The 17772-nt window shown below is 49.1% G+C and overlaps 1 protein-coding gene across 1 annotated transcript in view; it reads right to left on the bottom strand.

Annotated features, from left to right (window-relative positions):
- The window catches only part of Slit3 (slit guidance ligand 3), a 588206-nt gene extending 571303 nt beyond the window's left edge, over window positions 1-16903 (bottom strand). Inside the window, exon 1 of the mRNA XM_032913200.1 lies at window positions 16626-16903. Within this exon, the coding sequence (XP_032769091.1) occupies window positions 16626-16822 (197 nt within the window). The 5' untranslated portion in view covers window positions 16823-16903. The remainder of the gene's footprint in view (window positions 1-16625) is intronic.
- Between the last annotated feature and the right edge of the window lie 869 nt (window positions 16904-17772).

The following is a 17772-nucleotide window of genomic DNA, read 5'->3' as shown; positions in this document are numbered from 1 at the left end:
ACTCTGTGACTCTCAGAGAGGAAGGGGGCTTGTCTTCAGCCACACGGAAGTCCAGAGACTTGCCTCTACGTGTGTCTAAACTTGAACGACTATGCACAGGCCACAGTGCCACAGACTAGAGAATTGGCTATGCATGGCTATTTCACATTCACCGGCCCTAAGTCTTTGACAGGTACGACTGTATTCATTCATTATTTATTTGTTTTGATGAGAAAGACAGGTAACTTGCCGAAAGGCCCATTTTAAATTCAGATTGCTTTGCCTCTAAAGCCCGGGGTCTTTTCCATCATACTTGCTGCCTATGCAAGTTAATTCGACTTTTACAACCATTTACTGGTTTTGTCCCATTTTCACACGGGTTCTACCGACAAATGCATAGCTCCTGCCCTCAAGAAACATGCAATCTAGCTAAGAGATAGGATCCCTTGGAACAAACAGTACCAGTAATGATTATTAATATATGGTCGGAGAGGTTCTTAAACACAGACGCTATAAAGAGATCTCTTCCTTGAAGCAAAAGCCTTGCCCTTGAGTCTAGACTACTTCCTATGTCCAGAACAATAATCCCTGAACTCTAGGGGTGGTGAATGCCTGACTCTGGTGTGATGTGCTCACAGGTCCGAGTCAAGTGTCCAGCTACTGAGTTGCTGCATTTCCCTTTTCGGGATCCCCAAGCCACCGGGCAAGAAGTGAACCTGTTCTTAAGCCATCGTGTTGTGTGGGAGTTCAAGCCACTTTGATCATTAGCTGGAGTTGAGTCCAGCTTCCGTCATCCCGAAGTGAGGACATGAGTTTTCAGTGGCTGGCCCCATTCTACTCTTCTTGATCCTATAGAGATGAGGACCCTGAGATTTCGGGGGAACTGAGCACCACTTTCTAAGCTTTCCTTAGCCTTTCCAGAGCCTCATGCTGGAAGTGTAGACCACAGACCAGCCCTCCCTACTGAGGCTCACAGAGCACTATAAAATGGTTATTATTCATGTACTCAGTTTCTTAAATGGCTGTTTAAGACCAGACCTGTTCTCTAAGCTGGACATGGGCCACCTCATTGGACTTCTAACAGAACAGTGGAGCGAGCGGGTCACTGGTAAAGAGCATGCTCAAGGACGCTTAGCCAGTGAGAGCATTCGGATGAGGGTCACGCTAACTCCAGCATCAGCGCGTGGAATTGCTATGCCACAAAGGAGGGAAAATGATCTCTGTGTATAAAAACCTACAAAACCCCTAGCCAATCAGTTTGAAGCAACATCAAGTGCTATTTTTGAAGCTAAACATCTTTTTTCTTTCTTAATTTCCGAAGGCTTACTGTGAAGCTGAGCTAATTATTTGAGCCTTAATCAAGGACCAGCCACTCCCCAAAGCAGCTGTCCTGGCCTCTCTCTTGCCTCTAGAAAGTCCCAAGGGTCCATTGGATATTGGCTCAGATCTAAATCCCAACTCCCAGCCCTCAGAAACAAAGATGCACAGGGCTGGAAGAATCTTTGGAGTTCATCCAGTCTTCCTCCCCGATCCCTTTTGAAGAAGAGGAAACTGAGGCCCAGAGAGGTGAAGTGACTCGTCCAAGGTCACACAGCGTGTCAGAGGCATGGCTAGGTCTCCAAATTCCCAGGCAAGCATTCTTTCTACACGGTTTCTGCCGTTGCTAAAGGTTGTGCAGATCTCTCTTTCCCCACCACACAATTCCACACAGCCGCATAGGGCAGGAGGAGCGATCAGCCCTGCTCGGCCTGTGAAAGGTTGTTTTGCAAAGCAACCTCCTGGTTCTTTAGCAACACACAAAGAAAACCGTAGTGCGGTCTTCTTGGAAGATGTTTCTTGTTTTACAGACACAAAGAGGGCTTCCTGTCTGAATGTGACTCCAATCAGCATGCAGTTCCAATTGGGGAAGAGCCCCGAAGAGGCTTAGATCTTTGTAGCATTCCTAGAATATACCAAAAGGGCACAGAGCAGAGAGAAGCTTGGTGAGATTTTCAGAAAAGAATCAAAGGCATGCCTCAACCAAGCCAGAGCAGACTGGTTACCTTCTTGTAGAAATAATGAGTTGAGCTTGCCTCACTGGGGGTCAAGAATCAGAAAGCACTTCCATGGAGCAACTCCCCTACCCATTTTGTATTCCTGTCTGGGCCTTATTCCTACTGTGCTTTCCCTTCACTCTTTCCTCATCTAAGGTCTTCCTCTTCTAGACCTTGAGCCAGCCAGGGCTTTGATGCTGACAGTCATATTGTACAGCGAGGCCATGTTTCCATGGGGGTTTCTCCCTTTCATTCTGGACCAGTCCTTATTTTTTTTCTGAAATAGACTGGCTTCTTCTACTGTCTCCCCCAGCTTCCCAGACTGCACTAGGTCTTTCTGTGGTTCTGAGTGATCTTGTCTAAAACACAAACACACATACAGAGACAGGGAAATGTCTTGGGTTGGCAGAATCCAGGACTAGCCCTGATATCCTTCTCTTACCTCTCTAAGACATGTATCCGTCAAGGTGGGTTGAGTTTGGTAGGGAGGAAGTAGACCAGATGTTCCTAAGATGCCCCCAAAGCTTGAAAAATCTCCCCATAGGGAAAGGAATGGAGTAGGGGAGGAAGAAAGCCCAGTTTTCCATTGGAAATTCAGATCTTGTAAGCCAGTATAATATGGGGAAGAAAGTGCCAACTTCAAGCAGAAGGAAATGGCGTGGACATGCTGCCCATAATTATTGCAAACCACTGGTCATCCAACCCGTATTTTAGAAAAACAATGCTATTTATTTGGTTATTGTGAGACAGGGTCTCACTGTGGGGTCTAGACTAGCATGGATCTCAAGAACCCCCTGCCCCGGCCTCCTGAGTGCTGAGACAAGAAAGAGGCCTGTGTATTCACACCCAGCCACACTCTTTTGTCCTAAAAGAACTTGTAGGCACTCCAGAGAACCTCCCTCTGACGCAAGCCGGGTGCACAAGGAGAGACTCCAGAATGATACTCTTGTGTCTACACACAGGTCTTCAGCTCTTGTCCTCCTCAGCCCTGGCTTGCCTACGGCCTATCTAGCTCTTAACCAACCCGCCCTAAGAACCCATGCCGGTCCGAAGCCCACTCTCTCAACTTTCCCTGGGAAAAGCGCCCATTATTCAGGGAACCCTCATGGGAGAAAAATACTGTCACCTCTGGGAAACTGTCCAGGGGTTAAGTTCCAGCAGGGGTGTGGTGGAGGGGTTGTATCTGCTCACGGCCTCAAATGGGAACTGTACTGTGTGTCAGTGTTTATGAAAATGCCTCTCAAATAAGGTCAGCGTTCTATGCAGTCAGTGCTAATAAAATGCAGAACCCGTGCTGTTCGCCAGCGAGCTGCAGAGACAGTCTTTAATACTTTATCAGGTAGGATTGTCCTTAGATTAACACTTTTCCCATAACCCTTATAAAATGACACATATACTATTCTTTTAATAATGTGTCGTTTTCTTCATACATTTCATACACACTAACAGAGATGAGTGGGGTAATTCCTGAAGACTTAGTGAAACATCTTTCATTGCTCCGGCATCTCACCCATCCCAGAAGTCCGTCCGCTCGACCTAACATGGAACCGTTGCCTTGGTTTAGACCAAGTTTCATATGATGTTGAAGTGTCCTGGGAGAATGGTCCAGTTACCTCATGCGTTTTGGTAGGAACTGTATAAATGATCCCTCAAATGCTTTGCCCTCTATGTACATCATAGAGTTCAATATGAAGTATCCCGCTAAAGGCTCAGGGGTCATGGCCTTGGCTTCAGCTGGTGGCGCTATTCTGATAGGTTCTGGAAACTTTAGGAGGTGAGTTTCAGCTGGACAAAGTACTCACTAAGGTCCATTCCTCACAGGGCATTTTATCCCCGGTGCCTTCCTCTCTCCCTGCCCACCATCAGATGAACAGCCTCCTCCCTGATGTGTTCTTGCCACCATGCTGGTTTTCCTCAACACCGGCCCAGAAACAGCAGGATAAAGTGAAGCCTCTGAAACAGTGAACCACAGTCAGGTATCTGGTGACAAAGAACGAGCCCGTGTCCCATCCTATCATCCCGAACACTGCCACTTAGGTACCACCAACCCAGGCTCCAAGTTCTCCACACTCATTCAGGTGAGTTGCTTCAATGGGAGACTATGTGCGTTCGTAAAAGCAAATAAAATGTAAAAAGTCTTTGGTGAAAGTGAAAAGGGATCTGAAGTTGAGCTGGAAGACACGGGTAACCCCAAGGAAAAGCTTTTAAGCTCTCTGAGTTTCCTATTGAGCGAAGACTCTAACGTGGACCCCATCACATTCCATAGGCAGCAGTGGGTTGCACCCCTTTGGGGGTGGGCGAAAGACCCATTCACAGGGGTTGCATTGGAAAACACGTTTACATTACAATTCATAGCCACAGAGAAACTACAGTTATGTAGCAACGGAAATAATTTTATGGCTGAGGGCTCACCACAACATGAGGAGCTGTATTAAAAAGGTGCTGCGGTTTTAGGAAGGTTGAGATACAGGATGCACTGGTTCAAAACAGATACCATGGAGGGTACCAAAATGCATAAGGTAACTTGGACCATTCTCCCAAAATAGATCTCATGTGGACGAATGAACAGACCCACATAGGACTGAATGGAAGAGACGTTTGCAGCAATGTGGACTCGTATAACCCGGTGTCAGCCCCACTAGGTAAGTGTACTCCCTACTATTCCTCCGGCTGAGGTGATAGGAATACAAGAAGTGCATCTGCAGGTAGGAACTGGGGTAATCAAAGATCCAATCTAGATCTTTCTGTTTCTTGGAGTTGCAATCTACACTATATCCCCTGTCAGCTTCTCACTGGTATCACTTAGGAAAACCCCTTTATGTGGAATGGTTTCCACCCATATTGCAGATTTGGACGGAAGAGAAGCAAAAAACATCATGTGATATTACATATTCCAGGCATTCTCCAAGATATTTCTGAGGACAGCTCTCCCCTGGAACCGTCATTGTCATGATTCTCAATGACAGATTATTCTGCTCCATTCCATTTAGGGCGAAGGGGCCCCAGGAAAATACCCTAATAATTCATCATTTAGGATCTCTGCAGCACCCTGCACACGGTTGTAGGTATGATCAAGGCCTTCAGAGGCCATGAAGATGGAGTCTGAGGTTCTTTCCAGAAGAGAGCCTCCAGTTCATAACAAACCTTCAGTCTCCAGGGAAGGGATAAAACACAAAGGCCTTCCTGAAACCTGACCTGAGGACCTGGATCGCCTACAGCAGCAGTCCCAAGCTGCCACACACAGGGAGCTATGCGGAGGGGCAGTCTAGGGCAAGAAGCCAAGCTGGAAAGGTTAAGGCGGGACCAGGACCAGGTCAGGCTTGTGGAATGAGATTCCATGGTGAAGTCATAGGACAGCAGATTTGGCATCAAATCCATGCTCTATATACCTGAGTGAGGGCACAAACTCATTCTGGAGGTCAGGGGAGCACGGGTGGGTTCATCTGGTAGCAGACAGGAGCTCATCGGCTGAAAAATTTTAATGGGAGACACGGTGGGTGGCTAAACGTGTGGGTAGACTTTTGGGAACCCTAAGACAGGCCGCTGCCAAAGTGCAGGATAAACCAAGAGTCAGCAACCCAGGCCAGTGTTTCAGGTGAGCCAAGAGGAGCCTGAGCTCACATGAAGCAGGAATGAGGCTTAAACAAACCAAGTCGCTCTCTACTCCAGCCAGGACGGACCTCATGCACGTGATGTTCTGACTTGACCTGATGTCACCAGGCGCCGCCCCTGGGGGCACAGCTAGAAGAAAGGAAGTTGCAGGCCAGCAGGGCCACACCAGTGAGTAAAGAAAAGGTCCCTGCTCCCCAACCTAAGAACCCAAGTTCAATCCCCGGAATCCACACGGTGGAAGGAGAGAACCAACTCTCTAGGTTGTCTTCTGACACACACCCCAAATACATACATGTATGCATGCATACATACATACATACACACAAATACATACATGTATCCATGCATACATACATACATACACACAAATACATACATGTATACATGCATACATACATACATACACACACAAATACATAAATGCATTTAAAAAAAGAAAGTGGCACATGTAACTAGGGAGGAATATGAACTCTACTAAAATCCAAATAAGTAACTGAGCACAAAAATACTAGTCAATAAAGTTCCTCAGGCTCTTGGAGTCTTATGCCCCACCTCCTCATGTGAATACGTGAGCACATTCTCCATGGGTTTATGGGCTAGAGGCTCCTTTCAGAGTATGCCAATGCTGGGATATGACAGGATAAGGCTTTAAGGTGGTGGACCACAGTACATGTCAGTTAGGTCCCAAGGTCCTGTCCACGGATGAGATTAATGTAGATCTCATGGGACCTAGTTAGTTCCCATGAAAATGAAGCATTATAAAAAAGCCATCATGACCTCTCTGTGCTTTGGTTTCTTGTTTCACGTGACCACTCCCCCTTACTCATGTCCCCAGTCATGCGGACACTCACCATGATGTGACTCTCAGTCTACTGGGCCCTCAGCACAGACAGAGATGTGCTGTTCTGGCTTTGAGCTTCCAAAGCTGTGAGCTCAATTCACGTCTTTTCTTTATACATCACCAGCCTCATGCGTGCGCTACGGCAATGGAAAAACAGAATCCAAACTCTTTTTTTTTTTTAACTTAGAAACTGTCTTCCTCACTCTTTGGGAATTTTATGGTTGTGTTGACAAATACTATATGGCTGTTCTTCCTGAGATCTGATTGATAGCTTCTGGGCTAAGATTCCCAACAGATTAAAAACTCCTGAGGAAGATCTTCGCTCACTCTCAGTGGGCTCATGCCCATCTAACTGTGAACTTCAGTGACTCGGTACCACTCCCCATTCAACCCAAGGGAATTAGCTTCATCTGTATTTTTATCTTCCAAGCTTTGACTCAAGTCGAATTCTTCCCCAAACCGGACACGATAGCTCTCTCCCCTCAGACATCCAGATCATGTCATGCACCAAAGTGTGACTCAAGTTTGATGCTGTTGCTGCCACCTCCCACCTCATCCTCTTCATCTTCCTCTTCCTTCTCATCATCTTCCTCCTGGTCAATTTTTTCCAAATTGAGTGAAGAAATACAGAAAGCTTTCGGGATTTGGGAAGTAATGGCATGGCTGTTGGTTGCCCTGCAGGTCCGATCGCACTGCCTCTCTTGCTCCTAACTGGGGATTTTACTCCCAAATATGGTTTCCTCGTCTGTGGAGTGGGGGCAGCCTTACTACATAGCAGGGATAATTGTTAGAACCGTAAGTTAGTTCATACAAGTAAAGTGTGAGGCCAGGGCCCAACGGGAGGAGCCCTTGTTCTCAGGATGACTGTCGTTACTTACAGAGGTTGAGGAGCAGCCTAGAGACCACAGTCCGCCTTGATCTCTCCTCCTTAATAATGGTCCCAAGAAGGACACAGGTGAATGTGCCTCTGTCAAAGGCTAGGGCAGGATGTAAAGTGAAATCATTGCGTTTAAAAGACTGAAGCAACCTGAGCTTTGCTCTTAATAAAAGGGACTGATTTCTCAGGCCAAAATATTTAACAGGAGAGGTTAACATAGGAGCAAGCGAGACACACACACACACACACACACACACACAGAGAGAGAGAGAGAGAGAGAGAGAGAGAGAGAGAGACAGAGACAGAGACAGAGACAGAGACAGAGACACAGAGATAGACACACACGGACACAGAGAGAGAGAGACAGACAGAGAGACAGACAGAGACAGACAGACATAGACAGACACACAGAGACAGACAGACACACAGATACAGACAGACACACAGACACATACAGAGACAGGTGGACAGAAACAGAGACAGACAGAGACACACAGACACACAGAGACAGACAGACAGACAGAGACAGACAGACATGCACATACACACACACACACACACACACACACCTCACATCCCATACACTATGGAGGTTCTGGGATACCCGCTTAATAAGAAGATAGAGCTAAAATCATGGCAGAAGGCTCCTTGAGAAACCAGGAGCACTATGGCTCTCCTGTGAGGGCTCCTCTGTGAGTGCCCCCCTGTGAGTGCTCTCCTAAAAGGTGTATGTGCTAAGAAGCTGGTTCCCAACAGTGGCACTCACTGTACTGAGAGGCTCCAGACACTTCAGTGGGTGGGGTCCAGCTGCAGGAAGTAGGTCACTGAGGCTGTCTATGCCTTGCTCTGGCTCCTTCCTCTACTGCCTCTCTTAAGTCTTCCTGTCCACTATGATGTGAGTGGCTGTGCCGTGACTTTCCCTCCATGATATACTGACCCGTCTGAAATCATGAGCCAAGTGAATCTTACGTCCTAAAGATAATTATCCTAAGTACTCGATCACGGCACATTAACTAACTCAGGAAGTGACAGGAAACTCAGCAAACGGAATGAAACAGTAGTTGGAAACTATTTTAGGGAACTAAAACCTCAACTTCGATGGGGGACTGGGTGCGTCTTTTGAGACAGGGTCTTGGGAAGCCCAAGCTGGCTTTGAACTTGCATCTGAGGCTGGCCTCAAACTCCCAATTCTCCTGCCTCTAGCTCCCATGTACTGGAATTATAGGTGCATGGTACCACACCCTGCAGACCTCAGAGTTTTCATCTACCTCAGACAGAAAAGAACAGGCCATGCCCATAATCCTACAGACACTTTTCAAAGGGCTGGAGAGTTGGCGCAGTGGTTATGAGTAACTCGAAACAGAAAGTGTTCCTGAAAAACCTAATGAGATGAGATCATTTGCAAAACTTCAGTCAGGATACTGTCCAACCTTACACTTACACAAGCAGGACATGAAAGTGCCTGCCTATAACCCGGTGCTCTGGAAGCTGAGGCAGGAGGATTTTGAGTTTGAGTCCACTTTGAGCTACATGGAGAAACCCCATCTCTTAAAAGCAAGGGCCATGGGCCAACTGCTCCAATCTGGATAGGTAATTAAAAACAAATCAGGCTGGGGAAATGTAGGGGGGGGGGCAGCACACAAACCTGACCAAAATAACCCACCCAGGGCCTAAAAATGCACCAAAGATCTAGAAAGATGTACATATGAGGATCTGAATTCAGATCTCTGGTGCACGCATAAACATCCAATGTGTGCCCATAATCCCAGCTTAGGACAAAGGAGACAAGAGAAACCATGGAGCTTGCTGGCCGGCTAGTCTAGCTCATATGTGAGCTCCAGACTCAGCGAAAGACCCTGCACCATCAAAAGCAGAGTCTAGAGAAAACTGATATCAACCTCTGGCCTCCACATGCATGCACACCCGTAGGTCCTCACCCCCACTTGTACCCAGACATGACATTCCACACATGCTCAGGCAAACACCAATGTATTGACAGGGCTGGGCATGGTGGCCCCTGCGTGGAATCCCGTAATTCTAACAACAGAGGCAGAAGGATCATGAGTTCAAGGCCAGTGGGACTGCATGGGACGTGGTCAACAAGCAAACAAAAACCACTGCTAATGTGATAATAATTAGGGCGCTGAACGTCTCCTTAATCTTAAAATCCGAAATCCAGACCACTTTAAAACTCAAAACTTTCTAAGCACAGACCTGATCCAATCTCATAAGGAAAAATTCCAACCACAGACTTTATTTTATGAGCAAACCTATTGGGTACAATTAGGATATAAGACAAATGTACTCGGTGGTTATATCTGGGTCCCATCTCTAAAATTATCTGTCTGTCTGTCCATTGTAATCCAGCTATCTCCCTACCTATCAATCTATCTATTCATCTATCCATCAACCTTCCTATCTATCCATCCATCTATCTATCTATCATCTATGTATTATTCATCTATCTATCCACTTGTCTATCTATCTATCTACCTATCGTCTTCCTCTCCTCCTCTTTCCTTTCTAGATATATTGCAAATATCTCAAAACCTGAAAATTTTCAAAAATGGGAACCACTTCTGATTCCCAAGCATTTTGAATGAGGGATACAAACTTACAGTCAAAGAAAACACCCCAGAGAGCCCGGGACCGGTGCGGGGCCTTTGCCAAAGCCGAAACAAATACAAAAACCCTTGGCATAATCACAAAGGATTATGGAAAGGAATAGAAGCCCAGATAGACGGTGAGAAACACAGCAATTCACGGTACGAAAACATGTCATTCGGTCAAAGGATGACCCCCCCACTCTGTAACAACAGTCTGCGGGAGCTAAGCTCAACCCCAAGTAAAGAAAAAGGTCTCTCCAGGCCTAGTTTAGGGAGACTGGAGTTCCTCATCATGAGATAACATGAGTCAGGGAAATGGGTTGTTTTACCTGTGCTACAATGGTAGGAACTTGGACAGGGGACCTCTTGCAACCCTGCCAATCATTACCTATGTAGGCTTCCCGTGAGCACATGCAGGAAGGAGGGTAGTCTGTAAGAATCACACACATGATAACCACAGGACATGTTAGGATGAGTGTGCCATCTTCCGGAAGTGTTTGTGAGTTTATCTAATACTCCCAGTGCCTAATAAAGAACGGGACACTCAAGTGGAGCTTGGTGGTGCACGTGTTTAATCCCAGCACTAGGGAGGCAGAAGCAGGAGAATCTCTGTGACTTAGAGGCCAGTCTGGTCTACATAGGGAGTTCTAGGACAGCCAAGGCTACATAGTGAGACCCTATCTCAAAAAGCAAACAAAACAAACAAAGGCCAAAAGAAACCAAAACAAATCATTAAAAACTAATAATTCCATTTTCCAACCCGGAAAACTGGTGTCATCTAGCTTGTCACTGACAGAGCCAGGAGCTTTGCCTGGTTCAGGAGTTCACATCTTCACCCATAAGCCTCCCCACCTCCAATCTGCCCCGGGTTGACGATTTCCAATCACACCCCTAGGCCAATTCTTCCCTGGGGAACCAATATATCAAACATGGTAAATGCCAGTAAAACCATGAAGACCACAGGATGGGGGAGGTGTAGCCGCCTGGCAGCCTGGCAGCCAGCTGCAGCAGTTACAAAAGCCGGTCCTGCTCTGCAGGATGCAGAGCTGAAGATGCCCACCATGAGCTTCTCCCTGAGCAAGGCTGAGGTCCACAGTGAATGAGGGAGAGCCTTAGAAACTACCCCAGTGCTCCCACAGAGCAGCTCCACACCCATCCCTTCCAGAACCAGTGTGGTCTCTGTGAGGCCCCTCCCTACTTGGATTTTCTTTTTTCCCCCCTCAGCATTTCTTAAAAAAATAAAATAAAAAAGGTTCAGACCATCTTCCACAGTGAGAGTGACATGCGCTAGTAAATACAGCTGTTTCAAGTAAACGCGGTATGGGAGGCAGGCAGTGGGAATCAGAAAGAGGGGCCGTTTAGAGAAACGTGGAAGGACACTGACCCCGGAAAGTCAGGACCAAGAATTCCCCACGAAGCTCCAACTTACCCCTCCTCTAAATAAAGAAGTAAAATACATTCTTTATTTAGATAGAACGCAAAGGCAGTATGGCGATAAAAAGACAGAAGTCACTCCAACCATAATCCCTTCTGCGTGGAACAGAGGCCAACCTGGGCTCAGCTGCCAGGGCAGGATGGAGAGACAGACCCAAAGAGAAAGAGACCAAGCATGAATGTACTGGGCACAGCCCGAGGCCCATGTGCAGGCGGTGATGAGCCTCCCTCCACGGGGCTTTGTGTTGGAACAGAATTGAGAGTGAAGATCCTAAGCCATCCAGCTGGACAGAGACCGAAATGAGCGAATGGAAACACCGCCATAGCATTACAAGTTTGTGGAGGGCTCCTATGTGCTGGGTACTGTTAAGCACTTCCTAGACAAGATCACTTTAATCCTTCCAAAAGGGAACGGGGTATTATCCCTACTTTACAGCTGGATACATTGCAGTTGGGTAAACATTCCTGGCCATGAAAATCAGTGGATAATATGGCCGGCACCGTGTAGAGCACGCTACGTAGACTGCTTCGGGCTGCGTTCACAACAGCCCCCGTGTGACTCTCGTCCCTGTGTTACAGGTGTGGAGGTGAGGTCCAGAAGGATTAAGCTCCCACTGCAGTCCAGAGAGGCACAGCATCAGCAGAGGTGCAGCGGCAAGCACCCATGCCATAGAACAGGCCTCCAAACCCAAGCTTTCCAGTCCAAAGCTGCTATAAGCCCACGCTCAAAACAGCATGGTGGGTTCTGATGGCTTCTTAAAGCTCATCCTCACCAGGCCCTTTATTTTTCACTCCCCTCCCCATGTGCTGGGAGATGGGGTAGGGGGGTGAATTCGGACAATAGAGCCACAGAGAAACAAAGTAACAATGCGAAGCTGGGGCGAATAGAAAACACAGCGGACCAGCAGAAACAAAACTTAGTAATGACCTTACAAATACACATCAATTAATGCCAGAAGAGTGGCAATCAAAAACCACAGAGAGCTCAGGATGCCACTGATGAGTTCCTGATTAGAAAAGTCCTGTGGCAGAAGTAGTCGGGATCGCTGGCTCTTTCCATTGGCATGTGCACAGTAGGAGTGTTGCCATGTTGCTAAGCAACGCCTGGCAACAAGATTTCAGAGTGGATCACGCAGTAAGAGTCTAGGGGGAACTCTTACCAAGGCAGTAACTCTAGTTCATGAAATTCAAATTTTAGATAACAGTATCTCCTGTAACAGGCTACTAGGAGGTAGCCCTTAGCCACCCATCAAAATGCGAATCTGTCATAGCTCATCTTGCCCTGTGTCTTTGAGATTCATTAGCCTTTTGTTTAACACATATTTGCCGCATACTTCACAGGTGCAGGGCACTGGCCTAGGCACAGAAGAAGGGTATCGTGACGGCTCATCACCTGTAGACTGCAGACTACTTAAGGAAAAGTCACAAAGCCCACACTAGTACTTTTAAGGAAAAGAAGCCTAGAGGTACAGCAATCTGTTCAAAGTTGCACAATATGCTGGAGGACAGCATCCTCTTGGTTCAGCAGGTGACTCAGGAGAGTCCTGTGCTTCTCCGAAAGACCACGTCACCACGGTTGGTCCAGAGAGGCCCCCATAACTTGCCCGATAGTCTCTGGTCCCCTGAGCTGGCCCCGAGGGCTGGGAGTACCAAAAACCCTAGGTTTGGCTGTTGAACATCTTTGGAAAGTCTCCCACTTGACCTCTGGACCTCTGTGGTCAAGTGAGGGAAGGCCTATGACACGGTGTCGGTTTTTATTGGACCCAACCACCGGCAAAGCTTGCTGTCATCTGGAGTGATGGAGAAAATTAAGTTACCACATTCTCACGTTTCAGACTCTCGCCCGCTCTCCTTAGCAAACAGGAAATGTTTATTTAAATACAGCAGTTTCCAGCATGTTCTGGAACCAAGTGGAAAAAGCAAAGATGTCCACTCCGGCTCCCAGAGGCCACCACCTAGCTGTGGGTGAGAGCTGGGCCTCTGACTGCCTCGGGGCAAGGCTGGGAGAAGGGGCCCCACATGAGTGTTCATTCTTATCCAAGCCGAAGCTGTGGTTGAAGAAGAATTACATCTGTGGGTTCTTTTTGTACTCAGAAGGGCAAACGCAACATCTGTTTACCCTGCACTCCCTGGTAAATGTTTTGTCTCAAGGACCTCCGTTCACTTCCTCTCCTCCCTGGGCCTCTGTCTTTGCTGCTCGGATAATAAATGACACCGAATTCTTCCCTCCGTTTATTTAGCTTACTTGTGGGTGTCACCTCCTCCTCTAGGAGGGGAAAAATTGTCAGTAGTTTATAAAAGACAGAGGCTTTCCTTCTTTGTGTGATGTGCTGACATTATGGGGAAGAACTTGGAACACAGACAATCCCCCAACTCTGATAAGTGACTTAATGACTAACAATTCAGACCCCACTGCTAGCCTGAAGCCAAGTCCAAATGGGAATGACACCCCTTCCACTCAGGCGGACCTTAATGTCATGTGACGAGGGGAAACACACACACAAGTGTACACACGCACACACACACGCACACACACACACTCCTTCACAGGAGTACTTTCTGGAAGACAGTAACAGATGGAGGATTGGGAAAAGCACCACTTCTTTGGTTTAAAACACAACTTCACCAATTGGATCAGAAGCCAGACTGTTGGAAGGTCATGAGCTCCTAATGGATCCGCTGATAAAAATCAGTGTCCCGTGACTAAAGGACCCCCAGAGAATTTAAAGGGTTCATCAAAAAACGTTCCCGCTTCCGACCTTTGCCCACATCCTTTAGGCTGAAGTGCTGGTTTTCCTTTGTGTATGCAATGATTTTATGGACAAGGGACAGGAATGCTACAGAAAGAAGCTTCAAGCATTGTTTACTGAATGGAATGGAGGGGGATGACAAATCTGAAATCCTTAACATGGTGTCAAAGAACAGTTCTCCAACTCGTCCCTGAGGGCCGGTGGTGAGCTGCCCTTAATCCTGAGGAGGCCCTGACCCTGCCTGTCCTTAAAAGGCTAGCTCCAGTCTCAGAGAGGAGTTAAGAGCTCTGCCTTGGCAGCTCTGTCTTATCCATGCACTTAAGGCAGTGACCGACACCACACCAGGTAAGCACAGCCACACCAGAGCAGCACCCACTGTGGCTGTAGCAAGAGGGACCCCTGGGAACACCTGGATTCAGGTCTTTATCCACTGTCCCCACCTGCAGAGCAAACTAAGTCCCCCAGGGTCTCGGGGAAGTGGCTGGTGGCACCCTGGCTACAGGTGTTGAAAACTTCTGACTAGTCAGAAGAGAGGGGCCTGCTGTCCTGATCTTCCCCAAGTGACCCTGTGATTCTGACTACGGAAAATAATGACCCCCAAGGAAAACCAGCTGGTGTTAAAGCAAAATGATTGATGGCGGTATATTCCAACAGCAGAGGCAACCGGGTCCTACCGAAGACCCACGCCCCGCCAGGCCCTCTCATGACAGTCTGTTTATAGAAATCTCAGCCCAAAGTGACTCTGGTTCCAAGGAGCCTACATACTGTGGGGAGACCTGGGCTTAGAGGCCTGGCAGGCTTCAACCGCTTGACTAACCAGTTACATGACCATGGATACAAGGACAGATGGAACGAGGCAGAGTAATGAGTATTGGCTATGTAAGAAATAGGACCGTGGGAGGTTCAGGAAAGGAGAAGGTATACGCAAAACGTCTCAGGGAGGCACCCACTAAACATTTAGCATCTCACTAACTGTCTGCTGCATTCATGTGAGAAGGAGGGGAACTTAGTTTATACACACCTAAAAATACCATTTAAACGAGATTTTCACAAATAGGGTCTAATACAAAACCTGAATGAAGGGGTGGACGCCTGGACTCCAGCCCTTTTCTTGTCACATATTTGCCCTGTTTTCTTGGGCAGGTCAGTTTGCATTTCTGATCCTAATTTCCTGGTGTTAATGAAGATTCAGGGCCAGCCCGACAGGATTTCTACAGTCTAAACGACAGAACAATCATTGCACTTTGAAAACAACAAACAAAAGAAAACACCCGGAATAAAGAAGGCATTTCTAGGAAGTCTCTGCTTAGACAGCCGCGAAGAGGAAGGGGGGTGGGAGGGAGGCAGTGGGGTGATAACAGGGGTGGGCACCTATTTCCTAGTCTCACCCGACCTGAACTAGGCAGGACTGAAGAAGACCCCTGTGCTAACCCCTAACGGGCTGGGCAGAGAGCATCTAGGCAGAGCAATGGTTGGAATTCTGACTAGGGCAAACCCTCACCCACTCTGAGGCTCCAGCTCCCTCCACCATGGCTCCACACTTCCTCACCCTGCCCCCAACTGTGGACTAAAAGGAGCCCACCCCACCCCCAGGCCAAACTTTGAATTTGATCGTGAGGATCAAAATGATAAATCTTTCCAAAACGCTGACATAAGAAAAGTAAATATTTGGTTGCACAATTGGGGTTAAAACGAGGGTCAATCCACCCCACTCTCCAAGAGCCTCTCCGCTAGCTGCCAACCCCAGGATCCGAGGCTGAGTGCGGTTTGTAAGATTATAGCGCTAGGTCTCATTTAAAGGGCTGTCAGCATTTCCATTCTCCGGCCCGTTTGGGGAGGCATTTATAACCCAGCCATAAAAAATTCACCCGGGCTGCAACTTGGCATCCCCAACTGCGCTCCAGGCAGGGAGGGTGTTGAGAGCACCCACTCAGAATTCGTCCGGTTCTTCAGAAGTTAAGACCTTCACGTACACACACAACTTTCCTTGCAAGGACAGCCACACAGCAGCTGGCCCATTCTGACCTCCAAAAGGGTTGCAGTTTTTTGGGGGTGGGGGGAGATACTGTCTGGAGGCTGCGATCGAGACTCCCCATCTCTGTCCAGCTTGCTCCTTCACCTCCCCCTTTACAAAAAGCAAGAAGTAATGGACCTCTCCCCACCCAATCCCAAACCTTGAGACCACCACGCTCCCTGACTCTCTGCTTGCCTTCTGTCAGCTTTCTTCTGCGGAGCTGTCAGAGGTTAAGCTCTTTCCCAGAGCCCTCAACCAGAGAGGCACTACCCGGTCCCATCGCGGGGGGAACTCGGACACTTCTCTCCACACCTGCCCAAAGCCATGCCACCCCCAACTTATTGAGGGTGTCTGTTAGCCGGGGAGGGGAGACAGGTCGTCCCTCATACACAGGAGAGCAAAGAAGGACCTGCGCCCTGAGGGCGACTCTGTAGGAGCCGGGTGGGTGGCCTGAGCGGGCGGGCGGGGTGGGTACTCACAGGCGCTCAGCGTTGCGGGGGATGCCCCGGGGAACGGCGCGCAGGCCCAGCCCGTGGCAGTCCACGCTAGCGGCGGAGCAGGTACACTTGGTGGGGCAGGCAGCAGCGGGGGGTCCGTTCAGGATGCTCGCCAGCGCCAAGGCCAGCGCCAGGCGGGCGCGCACAGCGGCGCCGGCCCCGGTCCGCCCGGGGGCCATGGTGTACAAGCGCCGGCACCCAGAGGAGGCTGCTTGGCGCGGCGGGACACGAGGAGCCCGAGGAGGCGCGCGGGCGGCCTGGGGGGCGGGCGGCGGAGTTGGCGCGGAGGAGGGGCGGGCGCCGCGCTCAGGCGCACGGGGCGCGGGCGGAGCGGGGCGCGCGGGCGGCGGCGGCAGCAGCTCCATCCGTGGGGCTGGCGCTGCCCCGCTGCGCATCACCACGGTGCCCAGGTACTGAGCGCTCTCGGGTCCCTGTGGGTCGCCGGCAGAGGTGAGGGCTCGGTCTGGGTCCTGGGCTGAGCGCCGAGGAGCACAGTGCCCTGGGAAGTCCGGCTCAGGGCTGGGCTGCGGAGCACGGAGGCGGCTGGGGCACGGAGTGGCCGGGAGAGCTAGCCGGCGCTCGCTCTCTCCATTCACTGAGCAGGGCAGACACCGGAGACGCGGGGCCCAGCCCCTCCCGCCCCCCTCCCAAAACACCAGCTCCGCCTCCCATTGGCTGCGCTGAGCGTCACGTCGACTAAGTTGGGAACTTTGCTGGAGCAACCAAGAGCCTGGAGGGAGGAGGCGGCAGGGGAGCTAGAGAGACCCAACTGGGAAGGAAAGGGACTTGGCCAGCCTGGCCGCCAGGAAAGAAACATGGAAATCCATTTATTCTTGGGAACCAAGGATTGATAAACCTTGTGGCTTCATTGGTTTTTGTTTTTGTTTTTAATTCAGTCACCGAGCTGGATACAGAAAACCGACGTGGGCGCGTCAGAAACTGGGCTTCATGTTTTAGGTAAAAAAGCCAAAGCTGGGCTACGTGAACTGCTTATCCGAGATCACAGAGGTGCTAAGCATGCTCCGTCGTAACGTTGTCCCTACCCCACTTAGTATTCACAGCTAAGGCCAACAACTATTTCCTAGGGGACTTACGGATTAGAGAAAACTCCACAGTCACACAGTCACAG

Source organism: Rattus rattus, chromosome 9, assembly GCF_011064425.1.
Source record: "Rattus rattus isolate New Zealand chromosome 9, Rrattus_CSIRO_v1, whole genome shotgun sequence".
Classification (NCBI taxonomy): Eukaryota; Metazoa; Chordata; class Mammalia; order Rodentia; family Muridae; genus Rattus; species Rattus rattus.
The sequence above is the reverse complement of the archived record's forward strand: the minus strand, read 5'-3'. Positions and strand labels throughout refer to the sequence as shown.